An 18,191-nucleotide genomic window follows, 5' to 3' on the forward strand; every position below is an offset into this window, starting at 1 on the left:
TGGGGCAATGAGTGTGGGTGAGAGTGGTGATAAGAGGTCAGAGACAGGGTGTGGCCCGGATTGTGAAGGGCCTTGCAGCTCACAGGGAAAGTCTAAATTTTATCCTGGGTGCAGTGGAAACGGGAGTCATAAGACTAGATTTATATATATAATTGACCTCAGTTCCAATCAGAGCAGTGTGTGGGGGTGGGGTGGGGGCAGGAGAGGAATCTCATCAGCTCTGCAGGGTGAGTCAGGCCTTAGGGGAAGTGGGATATTTGGCAGAGCAGAGATGGGAAAGGGGCGGTGGCAGGGCCTAAGGTGACTCTGAGGAGAGGGACGCTCCAGGGACACTGTAGTTTCTCCTCCAAATTCCCAGGACCCCCCTAGCCAGGCTCTGAATGCAGGCACATCCCCTTCCTCTTTCTCACACTTTGTCACTGTCCCACCCCACCCCGTCCCGGGCCAGACAAAGCTGGCATCACAGAGATGTGGCAGACCCAGCCTGGACCTCCCTAGTGCGAGAGGTGGACCAGAGAGGACGTAGAGCTGCAGAGCTTCAAGGCAGGCTTCCCGGAGGAGGTGACTTCTCATTTCCCTCATCCTCCTCTTGTTTCCTACAACACAGTTTGAAGACGGGATCCTGGACATTTGCTTGTTGCTCCTGGACAAGAACCCCAAGTTCCTGAGGGATGCCGGCCGCGACTGCTCCCGCCGCAGCAGTCCCGTCTACGTGGGCCGGGTGGTGAGCGGCATGGTGAGTGAGTGGCTGGCCCGCCCCGGGGTCGAGGCCCACGATGGGCCCCAGCGGACTCCTCCCTTCCTGTGATATGGAGGCTGCACTCCACACTGGGCTCGGTAGGGGAACTCTCAGCTAAGAGTGCGTGTATTTGGAAAGGCAGGATTTACACCAATAAGGGTAATGTCGTGTGGTCCCTAACTCACTCATTCATTCATTCACTCATTCAACAAATAGTTACCAAGTGCCACCTGTGTCCTAGGCACTGGGGAAACAGCCAGGTATAAGCCACGTATGGTCTCTAAGTTCATGGAGCTTATGTTCTAGTGGGTGGGTGGGAGGAGACAGAAATGTCATTAACAGAGACATTAACAGAAATGTCAAGTGAACGAGGGCACAATCCTAGACGATAACGCACGTACTGAAGGAAGCCAGAGGGTGTGAGGGGGTCTAACTGCGGAGTCCAACTTCGGGGAGGAGCTGTGGAGGCCTCCCTAAGTGGTGATCCTTCAGCTGATATAGGAACTCGGAGACGAGCATCCCAGGCAGGGGGCAGTTTGTGCCAAGGCCTTGAGGAGGGAAAAACTTTGGCAGGTTCGAGGAGCAAAAAAAAGAGGCTGGTGCTGCCGGAGTGGAGTGAGCAAGGGGGTGCGGGGTGCCCGACGTGGGCAGGGGTTAGACCACGCAGACCTCATGGACCCCGGTCGGGAAGCTGGATGATATTCCCAAGGCAACGGAGTTTGAGAGGAATGACACAATCTGGGCAGGGGCCAGAGGGGGTCTTCGTAAAACTCAGATCACCTCTTATCACCCTCCTGCCACCCCATGGACAAGTTCACATCTCCAGCGTCACCTTCGTAACCTCGACCCCTCTCCACCTCCTCCCTTCCCCTTTTCTCTCTCCCACCTGGGGCTCCGGCCCCAACCGTCTCCCACATACCGGCCTGTCATACCTTGGTATCTTTGCATGGGCTGTTCCCTCATCCTAAACTCCCTTCCCTGCCTTTCCCCATGCACTGAACTCACAGCACCTGCTTCCCGGGCTCAGTCCCTCCGATGCCCCCGCTGGTTGTAGGTCAACTGCAACGATGACCAGGGCGTGCTGCTGGGGCGCTGGGACAACAACTACGGGGACGGCATCAGCCCCATGTTCTGGATCGGCAGTGTGGACATTCTGCGGCGCTGGAAGAGCTCCGGCTGCCAGCGTGTCAAGTACGGCCAGTGCTGGGTCTTCGCGGCTGTGGCCTGCACGGGTGAGCTGCACGCTGGATGCAGGGAGGGCCTGGAACCGGCGCCGGAGGGGGGCAGGGAGAGCTCTCCAGTGGGAATCAGCAGCCCCCAGTTCTGGTCCTGCTTCTGCCTCCAACACCACCAATGTGCCGTGTGGCCTGGAGTCAGCGGCTGCCCCTCTCCGGTCCTTTGTCCAACAACTAGCCCTCAGATGGTCATTGGGACCAAGGGATGTCATTTAGGAGGCAGCCTGGGCTCAGGGTTGACGATGCGGGCTTTGGAGCACACCCGACTTAAATATGCCCAGTAATAGTCACCTGCTCTGTGACCTTGAGCAAATGACTTCTTTCTGAACCTCAGTGTCCTCATCTGTAAAATGCGGGTAAAAGGACCTATCTCCTACGGGGGTTGATATAAAGCTGCTCAGCAGAGAATTCGGCCTAGGGCAGCTCTCAGTAAATATTAGCTATTAATAGCTTGACAATAACAGCAATATCAATGTCAAGAAAGAGAAGGCACTTTGTAAAATGCAGACGAGGAAAGACAAAGCAACGTAAACCCAAGAAGTAAAATGAATCTTTAAGAAATCTTAAAAATTCGAGCCCAGAAAATGCTGAAGGTTGTTCTGGGTTGATGATGGTCCGTATGGGAGTGGATGAGTAGCCTGAACCAGTTAAAAACACAGACGCTGGATCCATGGCCTGAATTCAGATCCCCGCTCCGCTCTACCCGCTGTGTCCCCGGACAATCACGACCTTCTCTGAGCCTCAGCTCTGCCACACGGGACGTAACAACAGTGCCTTTATCCTGGGGCCACTGCGAGGATTGAAAGAGTTAACATGTGCGAAGTGCGTGAAATGATTTCAGATGCGTAACAGTAATAACAGTAATTATTTATCTCCTGCTGTATTATTCTCACTACAATTACTGTGCAGCTGTCATTTCTTAGGCTCAGGAAATCTAAGAGGCGGGTCCTGGTTCCCAGCTTCTCTGACTCCGGGACCAGGCCCCAGGCCCAGAGAAGGGCCTCCGGGAGCCCCAGCGCTGTCCTCCACACCAGCGATCTGGAGGCCGTGTGGCCCGGGCTCCCAGCTGGGCTGTCCCTGCTCCCCCTTCTCCACGGCCACACCACCCGTGACTGCCAGCTCCTGGGACCTATGCGTTCCCTTTTCTTGTGCAATCCCAGACCCCTTCCTCTGAGGGGCCCGTGGGTTTTCTGGAGACACATGACCAGCCATGTCCTGGGTCCCCCAAGCTCACCTTGCAGACACCTCCCTCCCCTGGGCTGTGACCTCCGGAGGGCTTAGCTGTGGATCTTGCGCTCGACCCCTCTCTCCCCAAGGCGAGGGCTGAGTCTGGGTCCCTGCAGCCTTCTCCCAGGCCTGGCCTGTGACAGAACCGGGGAAAACCGGTTCTGGCTTACGTTTGTGCGCAGGCCCTGGGGCCTCTGCCGGGAGCTGCAGGTGGGTGGGGGGGTGGGCGAGGCCCAGGGACTCCCCTGGGGTCGGGCTGCCTGTTTGGAATCCCAGCTCTGCCTCCGGCCCCTGGAGGGGTCCTGGGTGGGCTTGGGCAAGACAGCTGGTGTCTCCAAGCCTGTTTCCTCACCTAGAAAAGGGACACAATGGTGACTGACCAAATTCACAGAGAGCTCTTAGGACCCGGGCAGATGTCACTGGTTCAGGTCAGGCTCGGGTTTGTGGAGGAAGGTGTAATTCCTCAGCTGGATCCTGGAGCATTTTTGGAATGTCCACGAGTCAGCCAACGGTGACTGGCTGGGCGTTTGCAGGGACGGGCACCACTGTGCTCTTCTGCCCTGGGCACCAGGGCAGACGATACGGCCCACACCCACTGTCTCTCTGAATCACCACAGCGTTCCCCCAAAGCTGCTATTTATTAGCTCCCCGTAGAGGAGGAAATGGAGTCCCGGAGACCGGAAGTGGCTGCCCAAGGTCACACAGCTGGTGAGCAGCACAGCCAGGGTTGAAACCAGGGGCCCTAGGTTCTGGGGCAGCCTCGCGGCCTGAGACTGTGATGGTGAGACCTCTTGGGACACTGTCTCTTGGACACCGGTGGGCTCCGTGCTCCTCAGGGACAGGCCTCCCCCCACGTCTGGTCTATATTCTGAGGCCTGCGATGTGGTGACGGGGCAAGGTCCGGGGTTGGGACACCAGCCTCTGCCAAAGGGCAGCAAAGAGCCTACTGCCCAGGTCCCAGGACAAGCAACCAGGCTGGAGGCAGAGGATAAGCACTGTCCTTCCTCTGTCCCCTCCCAGGGGCCCTCGTGTCTCCTGGCCGGCGTCCAGGGCCGTCCCAGAGGCTCTTGTCCGGCCTGATGGCGGGCCAAGGGCGACAGAGCCAAAGTCACATCCTGCCCCCTCACCCCCACCCTCTATCTCAGAGACTCAGTCTCAATCAAGACTAAAAGACAGAAGTCTCCCAGCTTACATTTAGTAAGGCTTTCCTCACTTTTTAAAAGAGATATCTACTTTCTTTATCCCACCCCGAGAATATGTTACTTTCACAAAACACATAAAAAACACAGGAAAAAATGAGGGAGTGAGAAGACACCCAAAATGCCATGTGTCAGGAGCACCCTGCCCTCTCAGGCATGAATCGTGCCCCCGGCTTCCCTCCCGGCCAGCGGCTGTCCTGTCACCGCAACCTGGCCCCTCCCCCTCCACTACGACCTCTGTAAACCGTGCCTGGGCTTGAGCACAGGGCCCCCTTCTTCCCCGATGGTGTCCCAACGCGACTGCCGGCCCTGTGTGCGTACCCCAACCCCGTGTCGTAGAGGAGGACACAAGGCCTGGAGAGGTGGGGGGACTGGCCTCGGCTCACGCAGCCCACAGCAGCTGGGGCTTGAATGGAAGCCTCTCCCTGCTCCCCACCCCCACCCCACCCCGACACTTGTTCCCTCCTCTGCCTGCTTCACTGTTTGCTCCCTGCCCTGAGTCTCCGCGGTTCCTTTGTTCCTTCCCTTACCCCCTTCCTCCTCTCCTCTCTCCACTTCATCCATTTGACAAAATTGTCTGTGCCAGGCCTGTCCTGGGGTCTGGGCACCTAAAGGAAGACAGATCCCTCGCTGCCCTCAGAGGACTAGTTACATAATCCCTCACACGCCCTTACGTTGAGAATGACGATAAATCCCCAGTCTTGCTACGAATGCAAATGAAACAATCTAAACCTGGCGGGTGGCCTTCCAGGCTGAGGGAACAGCATATGCCAATGCCCTGTGGCTGGCGGGAGTGTAGAGAGTGCCGGAGGGACAGCAAGTGTGACCGGAGCGAAGTGTGCAGGAGGCGGTCAGGGGCCAAACCTTGTACGGCCAAAGGCCATAGCCCGAAGTCTGGCCTTGACCTCAGCGGCCATAGGGAGACATCAAAGGCTTAGCAGGGGAGTGTTGATGTCAGACTTGCATTTTGGGGTCTTCTTCTGTTAGCTGTGATGTGAAGAGTCAGAGCGGACATGGGGTGACCGGCGAGGTGGGCACCACCATCCAGCTGAGGGGATGACGCCCGCTCTCACTACCTAGACAATGGGTACAATGCTGCCTGGGATACAGATGGGCATGTGGAGGCCCAAAGCAGGGCAGATGTCCCCAGAGCCTAATCCCTCTCTCCATCACATCCTCCTCCCACCCTAGTGCTGCGGTGCCTCGGCATCCCCACCCGAGTGGTGACCAACTATAACTCGGCCCACGACCAGAACAGCAACCTGCTCATCGAGTACTTCCGCAACGAGTTTGGGGAGATCCAGGGTGACAAGAGCGAGATGATCTGGTGAGCTGGGGCCCAGGGTCAGGGGTAGAGCCCATTGGGGAGGGTCCCGCAGAATGGAAAGCCGGGAAGACTTCTCGGAGGAGGTCACATTTGAATTGGGTTTCAAAGTTGAACAGTATTTGGACAAGGGGGAACAGGACTTGGGGAGGGCTCTCCAGGTAGGGCCCCAGCAGGAGCAAAGGCCAAGAGGAGGGAAAGTCATGAAGTGCATGAAAAGGTGTCAGGGGATTGGGTTGTCAGGAGTCTGGAATGCCAGGTTAGGGGGTCTGGGCTTGCCTCCCAAGGCAACAGGTGCAACAGGTTGTCACCAAAGTCTTCATACTTGGAGAGGGACACAGATGACACCAGAGAAGCTGACAGAAGGAGGCTGGGGTGTGTTCCAGGTGCACAGGGATGAGGCCTGAACCGGGGCAGAGCCCTTGGGCTGGAAAAGAAGGGACAGCAGAGAAGTGAGGAGGTCCCATCAGCTGGACTAGAGGAGCCACCGAAAGCGGAGGATTGTGGGAGGGGGCGATGACAGTGACTCCGGGGTAGCAGCGAGCACCTGGCTAGGGCCCAGGGGAGGAAAAGCAAAGAAGGGTGTCGGGGACACCCTGGGTTCAGCTTGGGACAGGCAAGTGTGGACTGCCCGCGGGAGGTGACAGTGAAAGTCTGAGTTTGAGTCCTGGCCAACGTTCGCCTCGTTTCCCCAACAGGAACTTCCACTGCTGGGTGGAGTCATGGATGAGCAGGCCAGACCTGCAGCCGGGCTACGAGGGGTGGCAGGCCCTCGACCCCACGCCCCAGGAGAAGAGCGAAGGTGGGTGGGTGTGGCCCTCTTCCCCAGGCGGGGAAACTGAGTCCTGGGGAGGACTCCCCCACAGTCACTTGGCCGGCGCTAACCCCAGTGTGGCTGATTCCAGAGACCCCTGACTAGCCCGCACGAGGGTGGGGGCCCTCCGTTGACCGTGTATGTAATTCACACACGTTGTGGCAAACAGAGATTATGAAAAGGCACAAAGAAAAAAAAATCAAATCGCATCTTTGTCCTCTTCCCCCGCAGAGGAAGTATCATTAACGTTCACACACAGCTTCTAGTAATTTTCTATTATATACTCGTGTGTATGTGTGTGTGAGGGAGAGAGAGAGACAGGGAAAGAAAGAGGGAGAAAGAGAGACAGAACGAATTTTTTTTTTTAACGTTTATTTATTTTTGAGACAGAGAGAGACAGAGCATGAACGGGGGATGGGCAGAGAGAGAGGGAGACACAGAATCGGAAACAGGCTCCAGGCTCTGAGCCGTCAGCACAGAGCCCGACGCGGGGCTCAAACTCACAGACCGCGAGATCGTGACCTGAGCCAAAGTCGGCCACTTAACCGACAGCCACCCAGGCGCCCCTCAGAAGCATATTTTTAAATGCATAGAATATATGACCCAGGGTAACAAAGAAAAGCAATTACACCGAGACAGAGTTATCAACGTTTTTTAAAAATAAATTTATGATATAATAATATATGCCTCACATAACAAGATCTAGGGGTGGAGATAGTAAGGTCCATTATGTACTGGTAGAGATGCATAGAAGTGATATTTCCAGTTATCTATGACAACTATAAAGCGAGATATAAATATCTGTGGTCCTTATGGCTGACAAGTCATAAGTGCATCTAAGACGATGGTTTGTCTGCTTTCACAATCGAAGGAAGTGTTATCAGAATTCAGTGAAGATAAAGATGTGATTTTTTCCCATCCAAGTTCACGGGCCTCTGAATTCTGTTTGCAGCGCTTTGGGGGTCCTTTGGTCCCTGCATTAAGATCTCGGGCTGCACGTGGCCTTTTGTCTTGGTTCCATCACTTCTCTGTATATCGCCGGCCTTTCTCGATCAGAGAGTTTTTGGTGATTTTAGTTTTAAATTAATATTGCTGCGTTCCGTCGAATGGATATACTGTGGTATAGCTACCCAGCCTCTAGCCCTCAACCTTTAACTGCGTTGAACGGTCAGAAGCAGTTGTAAACCCCACGGAGATAAACACCCGGCTCTCCTGTTCATTCGGTCAACGTGCCCTCCCCGAGAATGTTGTTGGTCCCTGGCTACAGGTCTCTGCGTGGGCAGGAATCAAGACAGACACACTGCCTTCTGCCGTGTGGCTCCCTCATCGCCTCGGGACGCCTGGCGACACGCTTCTATTTTATTTATCAGACCCTTACATGGCATTTAGCATATGCAAATCCTCATTAGCTGGGTACAAATATCCGCACATAAAACAGGCTTAGGGAAGGGAAGTAACTTGCCCAAGGTCACACAGCTAACAAGAGACCGGCTGAGATTTGAACCCCAGAGGCCGGGCCGGCTCCAGAGTCTCCACTCTTCATTCTTAGTCACTGCTGCCTTCCCAGAGATGGAGTCCCTGAGTCAAAGGGCTGGATGGTCTTGGGATTCTTTGCTACATGTGGTTGAAATGTGGGAGGTTTGAGAGGGTGCCACTCCCCCCCGCCTCCCCTCCCCCCCCCCCCACTCAGCCCACCGTCTCCCCTCCTCCCCCCAAACAGGGACATACTGCTGTGGGCCCGTTCCAGTGCGTGCCATCAAGGAGGGCGACCTGAGCACCAAGTACGACGCGCCTTTTGTCTTTGCTGAGGTCAATGCCGACGTGGTGGACTGGATCCGGCAGGAAGATGGGTCCATGCACAAGTCCATCAACCACTCCCTGGTCGTGGGGCTGAAGATCAGCACTAAGAGCGTGGGCCGTGACCAGCGGCAGGACATCACCGACACCTACAAGTACCCGGAGGGTAGGTGCCCTGCTCCTCGGAGCCTTCAGCACCGCCTTGCACACAAGCAGCTCATTTCACCAGCCAGCGGGCTTGCGTGGGCACGCGCACACGTGCGTGCGCCTGCGTTTTCTTTGGCAGCCTGTGTACGATAATGACCTATGGGTTACTCTCCATTTTACTTTTTTTCTTAAAAAAAAAAAAAAAAAGCACACCGGGGGGGCACCTGGGTGGCTCAGTCGGTTGAGCATCCGACTTTGGCTCAGGTCACGATCTTGTGGTTCACGGGTTTGAGCCCCGCGTCGAGCTCACTGCTCTCAGCGCAGAGCCCCCTTCGGATCCTCTGTCCCCCTCTGTCTCTGCCCCTCCCCTCCTACCCCCTCTCTCTCAAAAATCAATAAAAATTTAAAAAAAAACTTTAAAAAAGGAAAAAGCACTCTGGGAGACAGTGGTAGACGATTATTCATTTAGGAAAAGAATTCTGTATTCCATAAAAGCATTCCATTTGGTTTTTTAAGCCTGGCTTTTTTGGCTGGTTTGACTCAAATAAATCTGAAGGGATGACAGTTATGTAGGAGAGGCATGCATCTGAACAGCAAAATTAATGACGTCTGTGCTGTTTATTAACAGTATTTATCATAGTGGCATCTACAAACTGAAAATGGGCAAATCCCACTTTTTTTTTTTTTTAATTGCAACATATCTGGCCTAGAGAGGCTTGAAAGTCCAGAGGGCCAAGGAAGAGAGATTCCAGGAACTCTGTAGTGTTTATTCATGCAGTATTTCACACACGGCTGGGGAGGTGAGTGTGACAATAGATGGGTAAGGAGAGAGAAATGAAGCAAGAGAAACTTAGAGAGCTTCCGTCAGAGACAAAGAGGAAACTGCTTTCTGCATCTCATGTTAAATCAGTAGAGGCAAAAAAGAACACAGCTTATGTTGAAAATTGCTTTTGAGCACATCCAACAGCCAGTTCAACACAGTAGATGTTTTCTAAGCATCTACTGTGTGCCAAGCACAGGGTGTCTTCACAGAGGTCACAGACACCATTGCCCCTGCCTCCATCTGACTCCCACGGACTTTCTAGGGCTGGCTGGGGGTGTGGGTGATAAATGGCCATGCCTTAGCCGGAAGGGACAAAACAGAAGGAAAAGGTGCTTTCCCTGGTCTCTGAAAGGTCTAGAGCTGATGGTTGGATAGGAGACATAGATACGCACCCAGCGACACTGGGGACAAACCTAAAAGGACCCGGCGGCGGGAGGGGGGGGGGGCGGGGGCGGGGGGGAGTAAATAGCGCACCAAGAAGGGGAGCTCCACAGGTAGGGAAAGGGAGGCAAAAGATCTCAGGCAGAAGTAATCCCTGTGCAAACACTTGGAGGGGAGAAAGTTTGCATTGTATTACTGTTTACTACCCACCGAGCACTGTCATAGGCTTTGGGTAAGGCAAAAAGATAAGTAAAATACACTCTTCGTCTTTGAGCAGCTCAAGAGGGCAAGTACATAAAGAGAAAGCAACTTGGTTAAATAAAAAGCATGATAGGGGTGCCTGGGTGGCTCAGTCGGTTGAGCGTCTGACTTTGGCTCAGGTCATGATCTCACGGTTTGTGAGTTCAAGCCCCGCGTCGGGCTCTGTGCTGACAGCTAGGAGCCCAGAGCCTGCTTCGGATTCTGTGTCTCCCTCTCTCTGCCCCTTCCCTGCTCACGCTCTGTCTCTCAAAGATGAAGAAACGTTAAAAAAAATTTTTTTTTTTTTTTAAAAAGCATGATAGGTGGGGCGCCTGGGTGGCTCAGTCGGTTGAGCGTCCGACTTCGGCTCAGGTCACGATCTCGCGGTCCGTGAGTTCGAGCCCCGCGTCAGGCTCTGGGCTGATGGCTCAGAACCTGGAGCCTGCTTCCGATTCTGTGTCTCCCTCTCTCTCTGCCCCTCGCCCGTTCATGCTCTGTCTCTCTCTGTCTTAAAAATAAATAAATGTTAAAAAAAAAAATTTAAAAAAAAAATAAAATAAAAAGCATGATAGGCAATAGGTACCCGTGAGACTCCAGAAGATGTTGTGATTCACTCATCCTGCGGAAAGAGCGGTCGGAGAAGGCTTCCTGGAGGAGGTGGGGGGTGGGGATGAGGATTTGGGGCTGGGTCTTGAGGGATGTATAGGAGTTTACTTGTGGGAAGTAAATAAAATACTCTTTCATCCTCCTGGCGCAGAAATGTAGACAAGGGGCTCCTTGTGGCTGCTCTGAGTCACCAGGACCCTGAACGTCGGCCTGCCCTGTGCCAGCCTCCTTATCCTTGGTCCTTATTTCAGCTCTAACGGAGCTCTCTCCTCCCTCCTCACAGGGTCGCCAGAGGAGAGAGAGGCCTTCAAGAGGGCCAACCACCTGAACAAGCTGACTGATAAAGAGAACACCGGGCTGGCCATGCGGATCCGCGTGAGTCAGAGCATGAGTATGGGTAGCGACTTCGACGTCTTCGCCTACATCACCAACAACACCTCCGAGGAGCACACCTGCCGCCTCCTGCTCTGTGCCCGCACCGTCAGCTACAACGGGATCCTGGGGCCCGAGTGCGGCACCAAGGACCTGCTCAACCTCTCCCTGGCGCCTTTCTCCGGTAAGGCCCTATGTTCCTGGAGCACTTACTGACCACCCACCCGCAAGGCACGAGGTCGCATCCTGAGCGCTGGGCGTGTGCGGTTTTCTTCCCCTGGGTCAGGCCCTGCCCGAGTACTTTGTAACTAGCAACCCATTTCATTCTTCATCGGAGGTGGCTTCTTGTATTCCCGCATTTTTCAGGTGAGAAGACTGAGCACGGAGAGGTGAAGCAGCTTTCCCGAGGCCACACGGTTAGGGAGTGACAGGACTGGGGCTTGAACCCGTGCTCTTAGCAACTGTACTGTTTTGTCCCGTCTCATCTTCACGTGACCTTCGACTGCTTTCCCGGACTCTCTACTGCCTGCTTCCAGCTAATTCCTTCCCTCTGCCTCCAGTACTGCCCGTGCCACGGCCCCTGAGAGCACCTCCCGGTCTCCTCTTTATCTGCCAGCTTGTTCAGGGGGTTGGCCCTCCAAACAGTGCCACCTCCTGGTTTCTATATCTTGGGTCCCCCATAGGCACTCCTGGAGACTCACGCCCAGAGCAGACCGTCTATCAGGGTCCCTAAGAATGGGTGAAGCCCTCAGGGGCAGAGCCAATGGCACCGGAGCTGGGCCCCAACACTCACGGCTGCCCAAACACATGTTCCGAGGCCAGCCGGACCTGGCTTTGCCCCTGGCCTCCCCCACCTTCTAGATGTACAAGCTTGGACAGGGTGAGCATGCTCTCTGAGCCTCCAATCATACTCATCAGTCAGGGGGTCAGTAACACGTCGCTCCCGATGGGCCACTGTGAGGACTGAAGGAGACCCTGTGCTCAGGAAATACCTGGAAAGTGTAAAACTGATCATGGGGAGGCAGAGAGGCCTTGTGGGTCTGTCCTGAACACCTGCCGTGCCAGACGATGGCCTCAGTGCCGGGCTCCACGGGTCCTGAGCCCCTGCCAGCCTTGATGGCATGCAAAGGACCCAGCCCTCACCTCTGCATCCGGGCCCCGAGTGTCGGGGGCAGGGGTCCATCCCTGTGCCGTGACCAGGACCCCCGAGTTCTGGTCCCCACCATTCTGTCAATGGGCCGTGGGCTCCTGGGTATTTGTCTTCTCCGTTCCAGGCATCAAGTTCCCCACTCGCACAAAGGCTGGCTGGTGTTTGAAGAGTCGCGCCAGCCCCTCTGTGTGAACGTACACCCGTCAGGTTCTTCTCATGCTCAGAACCACTTGAAAGGCAGGAAGTGTCTTTCCTGGAATGTATGGCACGAGGTGAACTGCAGCCCGGGCCAGGGATGCCAGAATAACTTCCTTCCTATTGAGTCACCCTTTGCCTCCCAGTTACCATCTGGGCCCCTGGAGCATTGTTCTTCCAGAGCTCAGCCAAGCCTGTCGGTGTTTCTCATCATCCTGGGGATGTGGTCACAACAGAGAGGTCCATCCCGCCTCGGAGACCCTCCCGCTCCGTGAGGGGCACAGCCTGCAACGGGGAGTGGGGGAGGGGGGGAGGAGAGGAGAGGCCCTGTGTGTTGCCCTCAGGCTGCAGGCCCAGTCTAGGGTGCCTGACCGAGGCCTCCAATGCCAAGCTCAGCTGGAGATAGCCGCTTTGGTGACCCCACACTTTGGCCGCCTTGCTTGTTATTCTTTGATGATAAGATCTAGGGACTTTCCATGTGCTAATTAATGGACAGGAAACCAGACGCAGGACAGGGAACAGAATCCAGTCATCCCCACCCTTGCCTCCTTGCATGCTTCTCTCCCTTCCCCTTCCTGCCCCCACCCGCCCTCTCTCTCCTCCCCTCTCCCCTCCAGGTGGGTCACTGGGAGTGCAGCCGCTGTGGCCTCTGTGACCACGCCCAAAGTACCTTCTAGAACAGGGCAAGTCATGTAAGGAATGACTGAGACTGACCACACAGGTTTTCTTCTCTCAGCCATTATCTGGCCCAAGGCCAAGGCCCTGGTCCCTGGTCCCACCCTAGCTTCAGCCTTCTGGAAAAGTCAACAGTTGGGACCACGTCCTCTAAGTTCCTGGAGGGCAGTGTTTTCCTTCTTTCCTGTGTACCTTTCCAGAGTTTCCAGTCAGTTCCACCAGGCCCTGACCCAGGGATTTTCACTCCTTCTGTCTTTTTTGGCAGAAGGCTGGGGTTTCTTCCCCCACGTCATCCGCTCAGAGGTTGGGGCCGATTCACCCTGGGATTGAGCAGCTGGGGCGCGGGGCACGCTGGAGCCTAGACCTTAACTGGCAGGGAGAAGGTGGTTGTCTGTCGGGCCCTCACAGTCCTACGGATGCCCTGCAGGGAATGTCTCAGCGGTGCTCCTGGGCCCAGTGCCCCCCAACCCTCGCCCATCTCGGGTCTCCGCCAGAGCCCTCGGTAGACAAGAATACCTAGCCGGAACCGAACAAGCATGACTTGGCTTGTATTCATTTTTGCCAGTTACCTTCTATTTATAGTACATGACCCTGGTTTGCCGCACGGAACGTAAAGTGCCCCTAAGCAAGAAAGGTTGAGAAGTATAAAGCGAGTGGACGGAGAGAGAAACAATGTGCAATTGATGAGGCAATACTCAGATGTATAAAAAGTTCCGAGACTGGCTGGAGCCTAGTGGGGGAGGGAGGGGACAGATGGCGGGAACAGACACAGCGGCATCTCCCATCGTGGCCCTGCGACAGCCAGCGAGGAGAGGTTGGCTGGGCTCCCCTGAGCCCCAAGCCCCAAGCCCGAAGCCCGGCCCTCCAGCGCTGCCCTTTCACAGGGGGAGTGGAAAAGGATGGCCACGGTTCTCTGCGATGAAAGGACAAGCATTCAGTGGACCAGCCTGTGGATTCTCAGCCCTGGGCTCCTCGCACTGTTCTTGCCTGCCTCCCACAAGCCGACCCCTAGTGCCCTGGTGCCTCAGTGGCGTCAGAGAAATGGGGCTAGAAACTACACTTCACCTCGCTGCCGAGGGAAGCGTCGGCCCAGCTGGCTTCTTTCTCATCTCGTCATCACTGTGTGGCTTTTGCTCTGAAATGACTTTTGCCCTTAGCTCCTCCCAGCCGGTGCCGCTGTCCCGGGGAACAGAAGAAGAACAGAGAGGGGAAGTCACCTCCCCGGGCTCACACAGCCAGTCAGCGGCCGAGCTGAGCCGGGGCTTCCTTACTGGCACAAGTGTTTCTTCATCTGTAAAATGGGTGCAATCCCACCAACTTCATGGAGGGAAACTGAGGTCCCGAGAGGTGAAGCAACTTGCCCGGCATCGCCAGTTAGCAAAGGCGCAGAGGCGAGATTAGAACCCAGGCCCGTTGGAGCTCCAACACGTTCCCTACCAGCCGTTCTCAGCCGTTCTGCCTGCACCGACCCCGCCCAGCTCCTCCCTGGGAACCCCACAGCTCGGGCAGGTGGGGGAAGGGGGGGGATCTGCCCATTCGTTCACTAGTTATGTGGCCTCAAGCACATTCTTTCCATTCTCTGTGCCTTGTGAAGATGCTGTCGGAGAGGTGGGGGCCATGATTCAGCAGTCACGAGTGCTCTCCCCTGTCCCCTCCTGCAGAGAAGAGCATTCCCCTTCGAATTCTCTACGAGAAATACTGTGACTGCCTGACCGAGTCAAACCTCATCAAGGTGCGGGGACTCCTCACTGAGCCGGCTGTCAACAGCTACCTGCTAGCTGAGAGGGACATCTACCTGGAGAATCCAGAAATCAAGATCCGGGTAAGGGCTTGGCTGGGCAGGGTGTGGGGGGATGGGCGGGGCCCCAGGACAGGATCCCAAGATCTCTGATGCCCGGGGCTTCCTCAAATCCTAACTTCGTCAAAGGAAAGCATCGTGAAGCCAAAAGAATTTGGGACGCAGACTTCTAGAAATGAATCTTAGAATCCCAGAGTGGTAGGGTGGTGGGATTTAGGGATCTCAGAACCATGGACCCTTGAAAGCTAAACTCCTAAGGTAAGATCCCCAGGCCCCGGGGCCCTGGTGGGGCAGGGAAAAGCACAGACCCTAGAACAAGGGAGGCACTTTACATATCCCCCCAAGTCGTGTGGAGCCTCGCTGCCGGTCTGTGAAGGAGACCTGGGCAGGTACCAATATCCATGTTTCCTAGATGAGGAAACTGAGGCACAGAGGCGGGGAGTGATCATGCCAGAGCTCAATCGAACAAGGAGCCAAATTGCAGCGAATGCAGAGATGGCCCAGCCGGGGCTCTGCCTGCCCTGGAGGGGCGCTGGGCCCCTCTCCCTCGGTGCTGCCCCTGACACCTGTCCTGTACCCTCTTCCAGATCCTGGGCGAGCCCAAGCAGAAACGCAAGCTGGTGGCTGAGGTGTCCCTGCGGAACCCGCTCACCACGCCCCTGTCAAACTGTATCTTCACCGTGGAGGGGGCCGGCCTGACCGAGGAGCAGAAGGTCGTGGAGATGTAAGGACCGGTCACTCCAGCTTGGGGGCCTGGGAGCACAGGGCAGGTGCTAATGGAGGGGGGGGGGGCCGCCCTGCCCTATAGCTCCCTCCTCTCATCTCCCACACACCCGCGTGTCCACTCCCAACCCCCTTAGGGCCACTTGCCACCCCTGCACCCTCTCTGAGCACCCACACCCCTCTAGCTGCTTTCCAGGCCCGCGTCTTCACGAACCTCAACTGGTAACACATTCAGTCACTAAGCGCCCGCCTCTGGACACACGGGTCCTCCATTCACCTTGAACGTGTACCCGTGTGCCCTTGTGGGTGAATCCTCATAGGGACATATTTGCATATGTGCACGTGAGCGTAGACACTGTATTTTTACTTTTCTGGTGCAACGTAACTGACACGCAGTGAATAACACAAATCACGTACGTACGGCTCAGTGCATTTTCACACGTGTGGCCCGCCGAGCATACCCACTCTTACCCCCAAGCGCGCGCACACACACACACACACACACACGGGCCCCTCTTCACGCAAGAAGCAGATGGCCCAGGCTCTTAGAGAGAGGAGAGTGGGGCCTGTTTTATTCTCATCGTACGTGCACGAGGCTCCGTGCAAAGTTCTCAGTAGACGCATGTCATCCCTGGCCTGACCCCGCCACGGGGACCAGCCCGGGCCCTCCCCCCGTCCTCACCCTCTTGCTCGTTCCCTCCACAGCCCGGACCCCGTGGAGGCGGGGGAGGAAGCCAAGGTGAGGGTGGACCTGCTGCCACTCCACGTGGGCCGCCACAAGCTCGTGGTGAACTTTGAGAGCGACAAGCTGAAGGCCGTGAAAGGCTTCAGGAACGTCATCGTTGGTCCCGCCTAGGGGCCGGGTGCCCGGCCCCACCTCAGCCAGCTGAGAGCCCCCAGCTTGACCCCGATTTTTGTTCCAAGCTAATGAGCAAAATTTGCCCCTTCTTGGGCCCCAGACCTGAGTCTGCGGGGACTCTTTGGAACGGAATGTATTCCTGGCTCCTCTTGTGGTTCCCCACCTCCCTTTACCTGTGAAGATTGTTCTGTGCCTCCACAGTGGGAGCCAAGACTGGCTGCCTGGGGCTGGGGTGGGGGAGGAGCGGGGACCCATGCCTCCCTATGCAGCCCAGATGCCACTGAAAAGCCACTGACTACCCATTCTATTGTTTGATTTACCCCGGCGCCCCTTGGAGCGAAAGAGAGACCGTGCCCACTGACCAGATCCCAAACGATGCACAGGCCCCAGGAGCCCTTGGGGAGACCCAGAGCAGGCACAGGTGGAGTCCCAGGAAAGGCCAGCCCCGAGTTCCCTCCACATTCCAGCAGGCCTGGCCCAAAAGTCCCCCCCCCCCCCACCGCCATCGTGAGGCGCCTACTATGTGCCGGGCACGCCCTGTCTTGCTGATGCTCACGCGGCTCCCAACCCATTTAATCACCACAGGAAATCACCGAGTGGGAGCTGCTTTCTTGACCAAGAGACTGGGGCCCAGAGAAGGGAGGAGGCCCATGCTGCACCAGCGGGGTATTTGCAAGGCTGGGGAGTAGGAAGACGCTGGGACAGAGCCCAGGACTTCTGACTCTGAGTCCGGCCTCCCGTTCACGGTGCCAGCGCTGACCTGAGAATATCAAAGGGACCATTTGGGACCTGATCCAAAAGGGTGCAGTTGGGGTGAGGTGAGGAGGAGAATTGGAGGGGTCTGAGTCCTAGGTTTGAGCCCCAAGTTCAGCCAGCCGCTGCCTTCCCTCTCTGGGCCTCAGGCTCCTCCCTGGGCAATGGAGTGGCTGCACCAGTTCCTGTGCAAGATTCCAGAGCCTTACAGGACTGAGCCTTGAAAATAATAGCAAGCCCTACTCCCTGGTTCCCCGGAGCCCAAGGCCACCAGATGTCTCGGAGTGTGAAACCCTGACCATGACCACCCCCCCGCCCCCAGCCCTGCCTGGGTCCCCCGTCTGTGCCCAGGCACCTTCCTTCAGACCACAGTTTTGGGGAAAAGAGCCCCAGGGGCCCCTGTCCTACCCACAAGCCTGCACACTGCAACGCCTAGACTTCACGAGAACCTTAGCTGCCTGTGCTGGTCACTAACCAACAAGGTTGGCATCTCAGCTGCCACCTTTGGGCAGGGCTAGGGCCCAGGAGTACAGCCCCTGCCCTGAGGAAGCTCCAAGAGCCCCTGAGCTGTCATCTCTGACTTTATCCCCCGCTCTCTCCACGTGACTGGGCAGGAAGAGGAACGAGGGAGAATTCTCTATCTGGGGCGCGGTCACAGCCTCCAGGGCCCCGGAAAAGCCCAGCGAGGGACTTGGAGAAAGTCATGCTGTTGCACACGGAACTTTCTGCTTTGCATAGGAAAGAAACACAAAATGAGCCAACATATCTATGTTCTCACAAATGTGCCTCTAATTCTCTTTGGTTTTATAAACACTTTAGGGTTCCAGGCAGGCAGTAGATAACGCTTTTGAGCCACAAAGACTGAGCACTGAAATAAAATAGTTTACTTTGCACATTCAAACAAGGTCTGGTCTGGTTCTTTTACACTTTTGAGGAGGGGAGGTAGGTGAAGTCACTCGCATTGCGACCAGCCACCTCCTGCCTAGGAACCTTTCATCGGTCTCGGCCCCTCCCCCAGGTCTAAACTTGACAGGCATTCGACGTTCTACCCAATTTGGCTCTGTCTCTAGCTTCTTCTCCCAACAAATCATGTTTGGGTCACGATAAACTTCCCAAAGCCCTCAAAAGACCCTG

At 55.9% G+C, this 18,191-nt stretch overlaps 1 protein-coding gene across 1 annotated transcript in view; it reads left to right on the top strand.

Moving 5' to 3' along the window:
- TGM2 (transglutaminase 2) overlaps positions 1-17,958 on the top strand; it is a 32,547-nt gene extending 14,589 nt beyond the window's left edge. The window contains exons 5-13 of the mRNA XM_042930995.1: positions 608-736; positions 1,794-1,971; positions 5,592-5,727; positions 6,423-6,526; positions 8,259-8,501; positions 10,816-11,088; positions 14,586-14,746; positions 15,310-15,446; positions 16,151-17,958. Of these exons, the coding sequence (XP_042786929.1) occupies positions 608-736; positions 1,794-1,971; positions 5,592-5,727; positions 6,423-6,526; positions 8,259-8,501; positions 10,816-11,088; positions 14,586-14,746; positions 15,310-15,446; positions 16,151-16,301 (1,512 nt within the window). The 3' untranslated portion in view covers positions 16,302-17,958. The remainder of the gene's footprint in view (positions 1-607; positions 737-1,793; positions 1,972-5,591; positions 5,728-6,422; positions 6,527-8,258; positions 8,502-10,815; positions 11,089-14,585; positions 14,747-15,309; positions 15,447-16,150) is intronic.
- Positions 17,959-18,191: the final 233 nt, after the last annotated feature.

This window comes from Panthera leo, chromosome A3 (assembly GCF_018350215.1).
Source record: "Panthera leo isolate Ple1 chromosome A3, P.leo_Ple1_pat1.1, whole genome shotgun sequence".
NCBI classification, from domain to species: domain Eukaryota; kingdom Metazoa; phylum Chordata; class Mammalia; order Carnivora; family Felidae; genus Panthera; species Panthera leo.